This window comes from Rhinopithecus bieti, unplaced genomic scaffold, assembly GCF_001698545.2.
Source record: "Rhinopithecus bieti isolate Rb0 unplaced genomic scaffold, ASM169854v2 scaffold_33652, whole genome shotgun sequence".
In the NCBI taxonomy this organism is placed as follows: Eukaryota; Metazoa; Chordata; class Mammalia; order Primates; family Cercopithecidae; genus Rhinopithecus; species Rhinopithecus bieti.
Window position 1 is genome coordinate 2263145 of NW_016814761.1, and position 15604 is coordinate 2278748.

Genomic DNA, 15604 nt, shown 5'->3' on the forward strand with positions numbered 1-15604 from the left:
CTCCTTAGAAAGCTGACTGAGCTTCCCACAGGTAGAAAGCAAAATAAACCTCACTTATAAATGTTCGAGTTGGGGTGGTTGGTAAGAATATGGTTTTGAGTCCGCAGAATCTCCACAGCCTTCTGCGAATACTCCTTCAACTGAAAGAGAATTCAGTAAAGAAACAAGTTAAAGCCCAAGGGGAAGTCTTATTGGAAAAGACTTCTGTCTTCTGCATTCCAGCTGAATACCGCCCTAGACGTACCAGACTTCTCAAGTCAGAATCATACAAAGCTGGGCCTAATCTCAATCATTTAAATGGATTCTATCTCCTTTAGAAGTTTCCACGAGCTTTAGTGATAGGTGATATGCTTTTCCAACCTGATGAAGGAAGATCATTTTTATTCTTATGGAGAAGCCATAAAGGTTAGCTAATTGCAGAAACATTTTCTGGTATGTAATCAGGGCTACCAGCAAAACCAGGAGCACTTGCTTTTCCAACGAACTGTAATGAGTTCTATCTTTTTTCTTTCCCCACTTGACCTTAACCTACTTCCTATGTTAAGTCAGATTTGCTAGTGTATACTGTCTACATCACAGACATATTACAAGCGCTTAACAAGAAATGCAAAACTAGATATATTTAAAAGAGATTTTGTATATGGACTCCCTGAATCTGGGTTGTTCATAATATTCTTAACTCGAGAAAAAAGGCTAAATAGGGCAAGTTGCCTCTCTGACCATAAAGCAACTGTTACCTTCTTCTCCGTTTGTGGCGTTTTCAGGGAGAAATATCCTAGTAGGTCCACAAACTGGGCAGCCTTACGACCATAGGCTGGGAGTTCTGGCCAGATGGACCACATCAGATCTAGCAGGAGCTCCTGTTGAGATTTGCTGGAATTTCTGTAGATATAGGACAGCTCATGTTACCAAGCAGCAGAAAACCCTGAGGCACCTGTGTTTATCGCTGAGACCCTGGTATTATTTTTATGAATGTATCTATTTCCCCACAATTATGGGTTTAATTTTGAACAGTTTTGTTTCTCTTTTGACAATCAATCCTCCCAGATGCAGCATAGTCATTTGCTGCCTCTACCCATCACCCAGTGTACCCCAGAGCAGAAACTGAGCTTTCTTGGCCTACAGAGTCAAGCTCGGTCATGTTACAAACCCAGAAACATAGCCTTGAGTAGAAAACAGATCCTCTCCTGCCTATGACATCAGTTTAATGGCTAAAAAGCAGACAATGATGAAGAAATCTCTAAAGCACAAGAGGATTCAGGCTGGCTAACTACTGATTCTGTGACTGTATGTAACCGAAAACCAAAACAGAACTGCATTACGCACCCTGGCCTCACACCCTTGCAGATCTGCCAAACCCAGCCCTGGCCCTACCTGTAGATGTGCAGCGTCAGACAGTGGGCCTGCCAGCGCACCGAGGAAGAATTGGACTCCAACAGGAAACAACGCAGGAACTGGATCAGGGTTTCCTTATCGGCAAATTTGTTCAGCTGGTTCACCAGAGCTGTGCACAGCTGGTCCTCCTGGCTGCCAGAGCTCTCACCTGCAAGATTAGGACAGGACTGAGGGCTGAAGAGTAGGAAGAAGTCCTCTAGGGTCCTAAGGCCTGGGCTACCAAAAGGGGAATGAAGGAATTCTGTCCATTTCTAAAAGTTTCTACTGAATGCTGATATTCTGCAAAACAATTTTGAGTTGTTCACTGGGGTACGAATAGGCCCGCCCCAAATGAGACATATGTGCAGCATTGGGGATGCAGTGGTGAGCACAACTGCCTTCCAGACGAGACATACAATCATGACACTGAAAAACCACAGGATAAAGTGCTATGTAAGCTGGCACTGAACAAATACAGTGACACTGGAGGAGGAACTTCCTTTCAAGAGCTTCCAATAGGCCTGCACAGAGATGTCCAATCATTAACTAGGGGAATGTGAACCACCACCACTGTCAACCCTGATCACTGATCTCAGGTCTCCAAGGACCATGGAAAGCAGTGCAGCTGACGGTGAGGATCAGCTAAGAGAGCTAACATTTACTGAGCATTTACCAATGTACTCAGTCACATTTCACTTAACTCTGATGGGAGCTCCACAGAGAAGGTGTTATTGTTTCACAGAATAAGAAATTTGGCCTACTAAAAATGTTCAGTACACTTTGACTTTTCTTATTATTGTCACTTGGTATGAGAAGTCATGCTATTTAAGGTGTCACATCAGTACAATTGAAAATGAGACCGAAAGTAGACACTAGAGAACATTTGGGCCTTAGGTCCCCTGTAAATCAGGATTAAAAGACCTTTTACAACAGAACAAACCAGGTGCTCCAAGAGAGATTTACATACATCACTGTGGTCACAATGACAAGAGGGTGACCCTTACCATCTTTCTCCTTTTCTTTTTCTTCTTTCTTGCTCTTTTTAGTGGAAGACTTGGATTGTGTTGTGGCTTGTCCGGAACTGGCAGCCACAGGGGCTGAGGAGGAAGAAGCACTGGAGGATCCCGCAGAGGCTGCCAGTGCAGCGAGCACTTTGCTGCCACACAGAGCACAGGAGAGCAGTTGCAGCAGCACTGGGGACACGCCCTCGTCCACGAGGAAACTGACTTGGAGGAGGAAGTACAGGACGGCTGCAAGCAGAGGAGACAGTGGCTCAGCTCTGAGATGACCCCGACCAGACTCACGAGAACCAAAGCAACGCCCCCTACAGCCGAGACTGTCCTGTTCTCACCAGCTTTCTTTGCCATGTTCTCTCTGCTGGACATTGTGAAGAAGTTATACTTTCTGTGGAAATCTCTGAAAAGTATTATAACTACACACTGACCAGAGGCCCCTGCTCCTTTGAATAAGGGGTTCTCTAGACTCCACCTACTCCTCTTTGGCTTTACTGCCACTACCTGGAGGTCAGAGACTCCTACTTTGTGCTTCCACAGCACCCCAAACTTTGACTACCAGCCCTCACCACTTTTTTAGATTTTTACTTGTCTTCTTTGCTAGGCAGAGTTCTGTCTAGTCTATGTATCTTGTTCATAGCTATATCTCCAGCATCCAGTTCAGGGCTTGGCATACAGTAGGCCTTAATAGTTCCTGAATGAACGAATAACAGCAATCAAAAGGAGCAGCATTCTTACAGTCGTCTTTGATGCAGAATTTCTGCCAGTTGATGGTTCGCTGGGCGGCAATCTCTGCACAGGCTTTCAGGTGCTCCATCTGAAACAGGAACCAACCGTGGGAAAGGAGTAACTCCACCATGCTGCCCAGACAAGCACCACACCTGCTGCCTGGAGCCATCTCCCCAGCTTTGGACTACAAGCTGAACATGATCTTCTGAGCAAGGCAGGTGCTTGCTGGGATGTCTGGTGAACCTGGCACCATGGCCCACACACTGCTACAACCACTCCAGCTCTTCCTGAACCTGCCTTTGTTCTACCCCCATCCCCGCGCAAGGTGCTGTTTTCAGGAACCTTTAGACCACTCAAAACGGCAACAGCAAAAGATAAGACTATGACCTAAGAAACTACAATCCAGTTTACTTTTCTTGATATAAACACAATAGCAAGGACACGAGCCAGCTAGATTAAAGACGTTCTTTCTAGGTTGTTCATGTACAAAATATTCAGTTTACTTCTCTAAGTCCAAACAGCTTCTCTTTAGGCAGTAATACATTTTTCCTCTCGAACCTTCATCATTTCTTTAGTATTCAAGGGTAAAAACCAGAGGTGCACAAGGAGGTCAGTTCTGGCTAGGATGTAAGCAAATGGCATTGGTAAGAAGCTCAGGCCACTCACCTCACAGTGGAGGAACTGCTGCCAGGTGGGACGAGAGTGCTGAGGGGGACATCCCAGACCCTGAAGCCAACTACACGTGGTACAGCACCCAGACAGGGGTTATGGATTTACCCTCATCTCAGCCCTAACCATGCCATTGTCAACACAGTTAAAAGTCCTGCGTTATTACCTCCAGCCCTATTACCTACTTGGCTAAGCCTTATCACATGCTCCCTCCCTGCCCTACCAGGTCCCAGCCCTCGTACCAGGCTGATGAGTGTGTCATATTGCAAGGCGGAGCCTGAGCTGGCTGTAACCACACTTGCCCGGAGGAATATCCCCTGCTCTTCTAGCAGCTTCTTGATCCCACGCACATGAGAGTCCAGGGTGTGCAAATCCCGGAGCTGGCGGTACTTCTCTTTGGATCCACAAATGAAGAGCAGAAGTTTGCGGACTTGACGGCGCACAAATGGAGTCTGCTGGATCATTAGGTACTTGAGGAGAAAAACACCATAAAGAGTAAATGACTCTGGGACTGTATGTATATCAACTGTGGCTCTCACAACCCGGGTTTTAATAAACTGTTATTAAAAGCTGGGGAGAGGCTGGGCGCGGGGGCTCACACCTGTAACCCCAGCACTTTGGGAGGCGAAGGTGGGCTGATCACTTGAGGTCAGGAATTTGAGACCAGCCTGGCCAACATGGTGAAACTCCGTCTCTACTAACAATATAAAAATTAGCTGGCCATGGTAGCACTGCCTGTAATCCCAGCTACTAGGGAGGCTGAGGCAGGAGAATTTGTTGAACCCAGGGGACGGAGGTTGCAGTGAGCCGAGATCGTGCCACTGCACTCCAACCTGGGCCAACAGAGCAAGACTCAGTCTGGAAAAAAAAAAAAGCAGGGGGCTGGGGAGAAACACAAACCAAGCTATTTCCTCTTGACCAAACCAGCCTCTCTTGAACTTAAGTATCCTTTAATGAGACCAGGAGAAAGAAAGGGAGAGAAAGAAATCAGAGGAAAATATCAATATTCATGTATATCTTCCCTGTGCCCTTAGGAATCTACAGGGAAGCTGGCCTCCACTTCAGCCCACCCAAATGGAAACTATCAAGAAAAAAAAAATTCCAAATCTCTTTTTCAAGTAAAAGAGCTAAAGAAAAGTTTGGGTTGGTACAACTATGTAACTCGAAATCCTCATCTGAGGTTTGTTAACAGATTATTCTTCCCAGAGTTAATCTATCTCAGGGTTGCTGTGCTGGTTACTAACGTTATTAAGCTATTGTCTCTCAGTTCCCAACCCACCCACCAACACTGCCCAGTGATGCCCAGGCCAGAATTATGCCAAGTGCACTACTTCTTTGCCAGCTGGCTCCCTCTTAGGTTCTGCCAACAGAGAGGGACGCTGGCAGCAGGAGGAAGAAGGGGCTTGCTTCTTCCCATCTCCCTGCAGTCCTAGCAACAGCCCTGAACCCTGGCAGCCACAATGAGTTGTAATCATCAGCTCCTCTCACTGCTCCCAGAATCACTCGCATCACATCCCCGCAGGGCACCCGCTTCCTGATAACTGCTTCCGGCAGTTACTATCCCTGTGTTACCTCAATGTTTCCTTTTTGCCTTTTTTGTTGTCTAAGAGCATTTACCCAATTTCCCATATTAAAATCTCTCTATTAAGATAACTAGTATACTTTGTTTTCCTGACAGAACCTAAATTATTAAACTTGCCCATTATGAGCACATGTGGGGGAGTTCAACACACAGAATCAGAAGGTAAAGTATGGCTTGCTTGATACACATCTCCCACAGTTCTACCCACAGTACGTTCCAGCAGGGCAAGACCAAGACCTGCAAGGGAGAAAGGAACTCTGCAAGGGGAAATACCGAGTGAGGATGAGGAAGAAAGGGGCCCACAGAGGTGAATGCAGATGTGTCCTCAGCCCAACAAGCATGCAGCTTGGGACTTTCACTTACCTCAGAGAGAAAGTAAAACCACGAATGGTCAAAGACAGGAGGTGGGATGCGGGAATTGGTGTCAGCAATCTTTTTGATTTGGTATGGAAGCCTCAGTACCATTTCTGTCAGAAGCTGAGTATAGGCCTCAAACACATCGGCAGCATGGCCCTGGGAGAAGAAAACTTGCATGAGAACCTGTGACTGTCGATTTTCCATGACCACACTTAGGAAAACCGCTGGCTCACTAGGCATATTACACGTTGGAGGTGGTAAAAGGTGCCTTTCAGAGCTGGAATCAAGACTGACTGACAGTTTATGCTACAAACTCAGAAGGCCCAGGCTTCTGGGGGCAATTTAATTACATGCAAAGGTTACAGTGGAGACAGACCTCACTTCTAAAAGTCCTAATATTTCACTCTGTGGCTTCTGACACTGGGTTGATTGTACTCTGCTTACATAGATGAGTGCTAGAAAGGCCAAAAAATTGGAAAAAAAAAAAAAAGGTAGTAAGGATCTCTGACTTCTATGAGATTATTCTATTCCCTAGAACCAAAATTTCCCATGATAACAAGAAATTGTTAAATAAACCGCCGGGCGCAGTGGCTCAAGCCCGTAATCCCAGCACTTTGGGAGGCCGAGACGGGCGGATCACGAGGTCAGGAGATCGAGACCATCCTGGCTAACACAGTGAAACCCCGTCTCTACTAAAAAATACAAAAAATTAGCCGGGCAAGGTGGCGGGCGCCTGTAGTCCCAGCTACTCGGGAGGCTGAGGCAGGAGAATGGCGTGAACCTGGGAAGCAGAGCTTGCAGTGAGCTGAGATCCGCCCACTGCACTCCAGCCCGGGAGACAGAGCAAGACTCCGTCTCAAAAAAAAAAAAAAGAAAGAAATTGTTAAATAAACCAAGGCTGTCAAGATCACTAAACTCAGCCAAGATTCCTGGCTTCATGTAACACAAAAAGGCAGAGGTAAATGAGAGATCTGAGGAAAGTGGAAACAACAGCTATCCTGCAAGTTGTGTGGTCCCATAGAAAGAATCTGTAAGAGTTTGAGGGCACAATGTGCCTCACATATTCAACTCCCAGCTATTCATCGGTTCTGTATCAAGCACTGGAGTTGTAAACAGTAATAAAACATGGTTTCTGCTGAGAGTGTGGAGGGGAAGACAGGTGAGTGAGCGCACAGGGTGCTCCGGGAACCCAGGACAAGGCTCTCTTGAGCAGACTTGATGGCAGGGAGTGTGTTAGGGAAGTTTTCCGTAGGATCCAAAGCTTGTGCTGAGTCTTGAAGATGGGTTAGGACTTCACTAGGCAGGGGAAGAAAGGGGAGCAGAGGGAGAGGAAAGAATTCCAGAAGGGACAGCACGAACAAAGGCAACACGCCACATCTTGGGAAATGCACAGGCTGGCAGGCTGTGTGTAAGGTGTAACAGGTGACAAAGCTAGAGAGTCAAGCAGGTGGCTGGGTCCTCCAGAACTTTTTGGCCTATAAGTCACAGAAAACCACCAAAGAGTCATGAAAAAACAGCAAGACACAGTCAGATCCACACTCTATGCCTATTGTATTCCTCCCCTACTCAAAGCTATTCTGGGTGGGCAGTGAGGAAGACAGTGGTGATAGCAGTTAATATGGACTGGGCATTGATACATGCTAGGCACTGTGCTAAGTCCTTTACAAACAGCACCTCATTCAACACTCACAACAGCCCTATAAAGTAGACACCATCTGCATGCTCGTTTTCCAGCGGTAGAAGCTGAAGGTTAGGGAGGTTAGACAGACAGAACTTCTCCATGCTTCAAGACTGGTAAGTAAGAACACAAGACGGGACTTATCCCAGATTCATCTGATCCGAAGGCCCATCTTCTTAATAATATGTTAAAGGGCCTCTCCGTGGTGACAGCACAGGGAATATCTGACACACACGTCATGACCCACAACTGATGACGTTAGCTTGTACCTTCTCATCTTTTTCTAAACTTAATGTGAAATGAGATAACTGTGATTTCATTCAAATCCTCCAATTTACAAAGAGGCAGGAGCCAGAATCCCACAGAAGGTTGGGAGAAGTGGTCATTTATTCAGTCATGCTGAGATTAACCCCCACCAAGGAATACCGGCTCCTTCCTATGGCTCTTCACCCTCAGCCCCTTGAGCACTCTTCTCTGCACTGCAAGGGAAGAGAAGAGTGCTCTGAACAAAGGACGAGTGTTTCTTTGATGAGGGAAATACCTCACCTTCACATACTGGCGGAGAAAGAATGGGCTCATGTCAGGTGGGGAGGAGGTAGTATGCGGTTTTAGCAACTGGCTGGTAGCCACAGGCTCCTCGTCATTCTGTTGGCTCTTCCAATATTCCAGCAGTGATTTCAGCACGTGCAGGCAGTAGTCCACAGCCCCAGAGCTCAGCAGAGCTGCTGCTGTGGCACTGGAGATGAGGGAAGATGACTGGGAGACAGAGAAAATACAGAGATGGTAAGAATGGCTTGTAAAAACAATGCGAAATTCGGGTGGGTGTTGGGATGGGAAACACACTCACAATAGTCCTGGCTTCTATGGCAGTGAGTGAATCAGGCTCTTGCACTGAAACTTCCCTAAGAAAGTTTGTGAGGTTTTTTGGAACTTTTTTGAACAACCACATGGTAAGACAAAGAAACACACCTGTTCTCAACTCTAACCTTGCTACACACACATGCCGGAGGCCAGGGAGGCAAGATTAGATAACCTTTCCCCCTGGAGGGGATGGGTTCCCTCTTCTACCGTGAGCAACTAGAAAAGAAGCCCAATTCAAGAAGGAGAGAGAAAACTTTCCATTTTAGGCACTTCTGAACAACCCCACCCCACCCCCTATAGAGTCTTCCATAGAACCAGCTTCCAAAGGAGATGGGGGTAAGTGATCACATGCATAAAAAAGTAGGAGAAAAGCTACTGTAAATAAGACCATTTAGAAGAGCCTTGCAAATCCCAGTAAACCCCACAGCTCCTAAGCTCATTAAGATTGGATGCAGTTCAGCCTCAATTTCTACCTTCTCTGCTTTGTGCTAATCTCCTTTCACCACACACACATTGCTTTCTCTCTGCTTTATTACCACACCTTATAGCAACATACACTAGGGGAATCCTCTTAGCCACTCTGTGCCTTGCAGAAGAGAGCCCTGCTTTTCAATAATGGAACTGCCAAACCCTTTAACCCCTCCATTGGAGGGACTGTTAGCAAACACCAGGGCTTGGAAGGGATTCAGAAAAAGGTGGAGGTTCTGCTCTTGAAAAGGTGATAGCTTAGAATCTTACTCCCCTCAGGGAACAATGGCTTTATTCTTACAGAGGACCAACACTCCTGCGCTGGCCCTAGCACTACCCAGACAATCCTCTTACCTTTCCCCAAACCCATAAACCCAAAGCAAAAATACCTCACATATGGAAGACTTGGATCCAGATTTGGTGCGGGACATGAAGACACTCAGCAGTCTCATTACTACCAGATGGACTTCATTCAGGGCGCTGCGCTCATTCTTCTTGGAGACATCCTGCAGGCCAAAGCATAAGACCAGAAACCTCTACTTACTTGATGCTTGAGGCATCCTCTGAACAAGATCCCTTCAAGTCAAACCCATCAGCCCTAAAGTGTTCCTTAGATTGAATCAGACACAAAACAACCCCGAGTATATCCATGGACTATACTTGGGGTACCCAGAGCCCGATACACTTAGGAGGCCATATTAAGATATGAACAACTAATTTAATGTTTTCACCTCACTGAGCACAAAAGGTCCATGAGGGTAAGAACTTCATCTTTGCCCTCAACTATGCTCAGAGTCCAAAACTATGCTCGGGCCAAAGCAGGCCCTGAATACACTTTTGTTGACTCAACAGAACTGGAGCCCTCAGTGGATGGTTACCCCTTGAAATGAGGTGAAGTTGCTCTATGAAACAAATGGGAACCTGAGGAAGTATCTCAGCCAATCCTGTTTCTCACACAGATTGCTTCTCAGATTTTACCTTTTTATCCATACCCAACTCAGCAATAAGCTGGGACAGCAGGTTATCTAAGGCCCCCTTATCTTTCTCATCTTCTCCATCCAGATCTGTAGTGAGCATTAGAATGACCTAGAAGTCAAAGAGAGAAAACACAAAACCCAATTTCCTAAAGAAGAAGAACTCGAAATACAGGATGTTTCAGAAGAAACCCTAATCTTCCTGACATCCCTATCAATCATAACTGTAATCCATTACAGCATTCTAAATTCCCAGTATCCAAAGCTTCAGTATTCAGAGTCAGAAAAGTCAAATTCTGATATATGCCACACTTGACATTACAAAAAATGTTTTGTAAAAAGTTTGCAAAATTGATGGACTAACCTATATTATATCCAAGCAAAGCAGCTTGAGAAAGGGTAGTACATTGAACTAAGAATTAAAGAACAGTTTTGAATCTGAGGAAGACAGCTAGTGAGTAGAAGAACAGCTATTAGCCCACTAATATCAACAAAGAAACTAGAGACTCAGAATCTCAGGAGCGGGCTTTGCACCGGCTCTATCAATAACTACCTGGATGAACTTGCGCATTTAAAAAATTCTCTGACCCTTAGCCTTCTCATTTATAAAATGAAGAGCTGTAATTTGTAGCTCAAAAATCAAATTGCATTATTCTGTGACCTAACACCAAACGAAGGCTTCCAGGTCCTCTGCAATAGAGATGCGGGCATGCTTAAGGATGGTCCAATCATGACCTGACAAGAGACCCAGGTGAGCTAAGAGATACCTGCATGTACGGGATGGCCCGGACACCCCCAACATTGCGTAACTGAGGCAGGGTCTGCAGTAATCTCTCCAACAGCATTAGACGGACCATGTGCAGCCTAAAAGGGTGAGGAAAAGATAGAAAACATGAGCTGTACTCCAACAGAAACCAGCTGAATATAGTTCCCTCCCCACTCCAACCCTGCTACCAAGGTCAACAAGAAGCCTAATGCTTAGGAACAATCTCCAGCATTAAAAAAAAAGTTAAGAACTGCCTAATTGGTATGCCAGTCAGCAACACAGAAGGAGAGATCTCACTCTGTTAAAAGAAAGCAAAACTATTCTAAAATACAACTGATGGCACTGAAAAAAATCCTACTACAGGAAAGTTCAAAGTATTTCCCAAGCCTCCAGGCCCTGGTAGTTCTCAGCTTCAAAGCCAAAGCTCCAACTGCAAGATTTATGGCTTTTTTCTAATATGTGGCCCTATTGTGCCTCCAGACATTATTTTCTAGAATTCTTCTATATACAAATTCTGTATCACCCAGCTGCACAGTGACTCAGCCCTTTCTTTTTCACGTTTCCCAAATTCTTATAAAGTCCAGTCACTGCTCTATTCTCTCACACTTTGTCCACCATCTTCCTAATACAATATTCTGTTTCAATGTCACACTCTCCTACTGGACCCATGAGTTTTCCCATATAATCAATTGGCCATTACCTAGCCTTCATCTGCAGATATACAGCTGACCTTCTGTACTAAGTATGTGCCCCTGGATCTCTAGCTAATATGCTGATTCAAGAGGATGATGAAAATTAATTAAGGTCCTGCTGACAATTTGGTTGCTAGTCTCCCCTAATACACAATCTCATACAGATTAAGAATATAGTTGCTGAATAAATCAATGGATTCACTTTCATAATTAGTAAATGGTCCTTGTCTCATTTTTATCTTAGAGATTATTTGTAAGAAACCACATGCCTATTTTTTCTTTAATGTGTGATTTTCACGTGTTACATATCTTAGCAGGTATCCAGAATACTTTCTTTTCTTTTCTTAAAAGAAAATTTTTTAAAATACAAAAAAAGACCAAAAAAATTGTTTTAAAGAAAACAGCTGGGCATGGTGGTGTGCCTCTAATCCCAGCAACTCAGGAGACTAAGAACGGAGGATTGGTTGAGCCCAGGAATTCAAAGATGCAGTGAGCTATGATCACACCACTGCATTCCAGCCTGGGCAACAGAGCTAAAGTGAGCTACTGTACCTAGCCCAGAATCTTTTCAAAATAATACAAGTCTGGATGAAAGTACAGGGTCTAGGGTTGGGTGTGGTAGCTCATGTCTATAATCCCAACACTTGGAGGCTGAGGCAGGAGTTCAAGACCAGCCAGGGAAACATAACAAGATCTCATCTCTACAAAAAATTAAAAAATTAGCCAGACGTGGTGCCATGTGCCTATAGTCCTGCCTCAGGAAGATCACTTGATCCCAGGAGTTCAAGGTTACAGTGAGCCATGATCATGCCACTGTACTCCAGCCTGAACAACAGAGCAAGACCCTGTCTCTAAAAAAAGAATGAATGAAACAAAGTATGGGGTCTTACATGAATTATAAATTATTATGATTCCAAAAAGAACTCAAAGGAATGAGCTAACTGTTCTTCAGAATACCATGCATGTGTCTGTTAATAATTAGCCAAGCTAGGTGGGGACTACAAATGATTAAGAATTGTTCAAAGATGGACTAGGTACAAGTGAGGAAAGGTGAGATGATAGCAGCAGTTCAACAGTTTGAACATAAAACATAAGACGGATTTGTTTCGAGATGGATTAATATCTTCAGATTTGGAGACCATACACGCGAATATACACACATGAAGAAAAAGTAAACAAAATGAGCAGAATCTAGACTTGGACCAAGACCACAGCAGAATATTTTCAAACATCACTCATTCATTCATTTTGTTTTCTGAGCCTGGGACACCCTGTTGCCCACGCTGGAGTGCAGTGGCACAATCACAGCTCAGTGCAGTCTTGACTTCCTGGACTCAAGAGATCCTCCCACCTCAGGATCCTGAGTAGCTGGTACCACTGGCACATGCCATCATGCCCGGCTAATTTTTATATTTTTTGTAGAGACAGGGTCTCCCTGTGTTGCCCAGGCTGATCTCAAACTCCTGGGCTCAACAGATCGTCCCACTTCAGCCTCCCAAAGTGCTGGGATTACAGGTATAAGCCACCAGACCCAACCTATTTTCAAACTCTTACACAGTACTCCTGAAACTTTAAATAAAAAAAAAAAAAAAAAAGTAAACACAGGCCACCAAAAACTGCAGTTATCCTTTTCTTTAGTGACTTAAAGTAAAATTCTGTTTTATTTTAAAATAATTCATATTTCAACTAAGCAAAGGCTGAAAATAAAACCAAAAAAATTTTAAATAATTCATTAACCAATTATTTAATTAACTTATTCATGAAAAAAGGTTAACTTAAAACCACTACAGAGAATTCCATTGTCAATATGGTTAGGTTACCTAAATTCACCCTCTTCCTAAAAACAAATGAAAATCCTAAGAAGATATAACACCATTTTAGAAGCAGTGATGAGTCTCAAGAGATTTAAAAAAAAATCTACAATCCACCTGGTTCATGCCTGTAATCCCAGCACTTTGGGAGGCCGAGGTGGGCGGATCATCTGAGGTCAAAAGTTCAAGACCAACCTAACCAACATGGAGAAACCCCATCTCTACTAAAAATATAAAATTAGCCGGGCATGGTCATACACGCCTGTAATCCTAGCTACTTGGGAGGCTGAGGGAGGAGAATCGCTTGAACCTGGGAGGCAGAGGTTGCAGTGAGCCAAGATCATGCCAATGCACTCCAGCCTGGGCAACAAGAGTGAAACTACGTCTCAAAAAACAAACAAAAAAAAAAATCTACAATCACCCAGCATGTTCCCAACCATGGTAAAATTAAACTATAAACCAATAACAAAAAGACAACTAGAAAATTCCCAAATATTTAGAAATTTAGTAACATACTTTTAAATATCCCATGGGCCAAAGACTAAATTACAACAGGATTTAGAAAATAATTTGAATTGAACAGCACTGAAAATACATTATCAAAACACAACATTATCAAAATATGTGAGCTGCAGCCAAAGCAAGATTAAGATGGAATTTTAGAAAAAACACGTTGCTTCAAATACGGTTGTTTTGTTTGTTTGTTTGTTTGTTTGAGATGGAGTCTCACTCTGTCACCCAGGCTGGAGTACAGTGGCGTGATCTCGGCTCATAGCAACCTCCGCCTCCCACGTTCAAGCAATTCTCCTATCTCAGCCTCCCAAGTAGCTGTGATTACAGGTGCATGCTACCATGCAAGGCTAATTTTTATATCTTTAGTAGAGACAGGGTTTTGCTTCGTTGGCCAGGCTGGTTTTGAACTCCTGACCTCAAGTGATCAGCCCACCTCGGCCTCCCAAAATGATGGGATTACAGGCGTGAGCCACCGCATCTGGCCGAATATGTATTTTTAAAGTAGGTTTAAAATACATATGATTAAATGATTTAGGTTTGTATCTCATGAGCCAGAAATAGAACAGGAACAATAGAACAACAACAAAAAAAAATAGTAAAAAAAGGTAAATAGCAAAAGAAAGGAAATAGTAAAAAGCAGGAATAAAATAGAAAGCAGACATACAACAGAAAAAAACCAGAACCAAAAGCCAGTTCTTTCAAATAAAGTTGATAACCCCTAGCAAGACTGACAAAAGAATAAGTCACCATTGTCAGAAATGAAAAAAGGCAAATCACTACAGATTGTCAAGACATTAAAAAGATGAGAAAAAAAAAATGAACAGGTTTATGCCAGTAAAACTGACAACTTTAATAAAATCAACAAATTCCTTTTAAAATACAATATACCAAAACTGAAACCAAAATAAATAAAAATAATTCTCTAGCATTTAAAGAATAAACCTAATTTTAAATCTTCCCTTACATAAAGTCCAGACTCAGATGACTTCACTGGTGAATTTCTCTAAGAATTTATGAAAGAAAGAACACTAATCTTATATAAACTCTTCTAGAGTAAGAGAAAAGGGGATCATGCCCTGACTTATTTTATGATGCCAGAATAATGTGAATATCAATCCCTGACAAAGACATCTCGAAGAAAAATGATAAGCCTAACCTAAAAATTAGCAAATCAGGTCACATGATATAAAGGATAACACATCATGACTACATAGGTTTAATAATAGAAAAATCAATTAATGTAATCTATAACCTTAAATAAAATAAAGAAGAAAATCGTATAAGTCATTCAATACATGAAACACAAGAAACTGGAAATCTTGAAAACCCATTTAAGATAAAAATCTCCCAGCAAACTAGGAACAAAATTTCCTTAATCTGATAAATATCCATAAAAAACCCTTGCGCTAACATCACACTTAATGAGAAAGTATTAAACCTTTTCACCCTGAGTTTGGGAATGAGATAATGTTCATCATCACCACTTCTTTCAACATTATACAAGAGGTCCTAGTAATGAAATAAGACAAGAAAAGAAAATTAAAAAGTATGAAGATTGGAATGAAAAAAGTTAAACTGTTATTTGCAGGTGATAAGATTGTGGATGTAGAAAATCCACTAGAATCTATCATTAGAATAAATAAGTGAGCTGGGTGCAGTGGCTCACACCTGTAATCCCAACACTGGGAGGCTGAGGAAGGAGGATCACTTGAGTCCAGGAGTTCAAGACCAGCTTGGGCAATAGTGAGATGCTGTTCCGACAAAATAAATAAATAAATAAATAAATAAATAAATAAATAAATAAATACTAGGCCGGGTACGGTGGCTCACACCTGTTATCCCAGCACTTTGGGAGGCCAAAGTGGGTGGATCACCTGAGGTTGGGAGTTCGAGACCAGCCTGGCCAACATGACGAAACTCTGTCTCTACTAAAAATACAAAAATTAGCTGGGTGCCAGGTGTGGTGGCACATGCCTGTAATCCCAGCTACTCAGGAGGCTGAGGCATGAGAATCGCTTGAACCTGGAAAGTGGAGATTGCAGTGAGCTGAGATTGTACCACTGCACTCCAGCCTGGGCAAGACACTCCCATCTCTGTCTCAAAAAAAAAAAAAAAAA

General features: G+C 43.3%; 1 protein-coding gene across 4 annotated transcripts in view; it reads right to left on the reverse strand.

Moving 5' to 3' along the window:
* The window catches only part of UBR4 (ubiquitin protein ligase E3 component n-recognin 4), a 146427-nt gene that overhangs the window by 47830 nt on the left and 82993 nt on the right, over positions 1-15604 (reverse strand). For all 4 annotated transcript variants that reach the window (XM_017851965.1, XM_017851966.1, XM_017851967.1 and 1 more), the window contains 11 exons: positions 10473-10569; positions 9710-9817; positions 9121-9237; positions 7949-8158; positions 5731-5880; positions 4028-4255; positions 3126-3204; positions 2379-2624; positions 1375-1543; positions 738-882; positions 55-140 (listed from right to left, as the gene is read on the reverse strand). In XM_017851965.1, the coding sequence (XP_017707454.1) occupies positions 55-140; positions 738-882; positions 1375-1543; positions 2379-2624; positions 3126-3204; positions 4028-4255; positions 5731-5880; positions 7949-8158; positions 9121-9237; positions 9710-9817; positions 10473-10569 (1635 nt within the window). The remainder of the gene's footprint in view (positions 1-54; positions 141-737; positions 883-1374; positions 1544-2378; positions 2625-3125; positions 3205-4027; positions 4256-5730; positions 5881-7948; positions 8159-9120; positions 9238-9709; positions 9818-10472; positions 10570-15604) is intronic.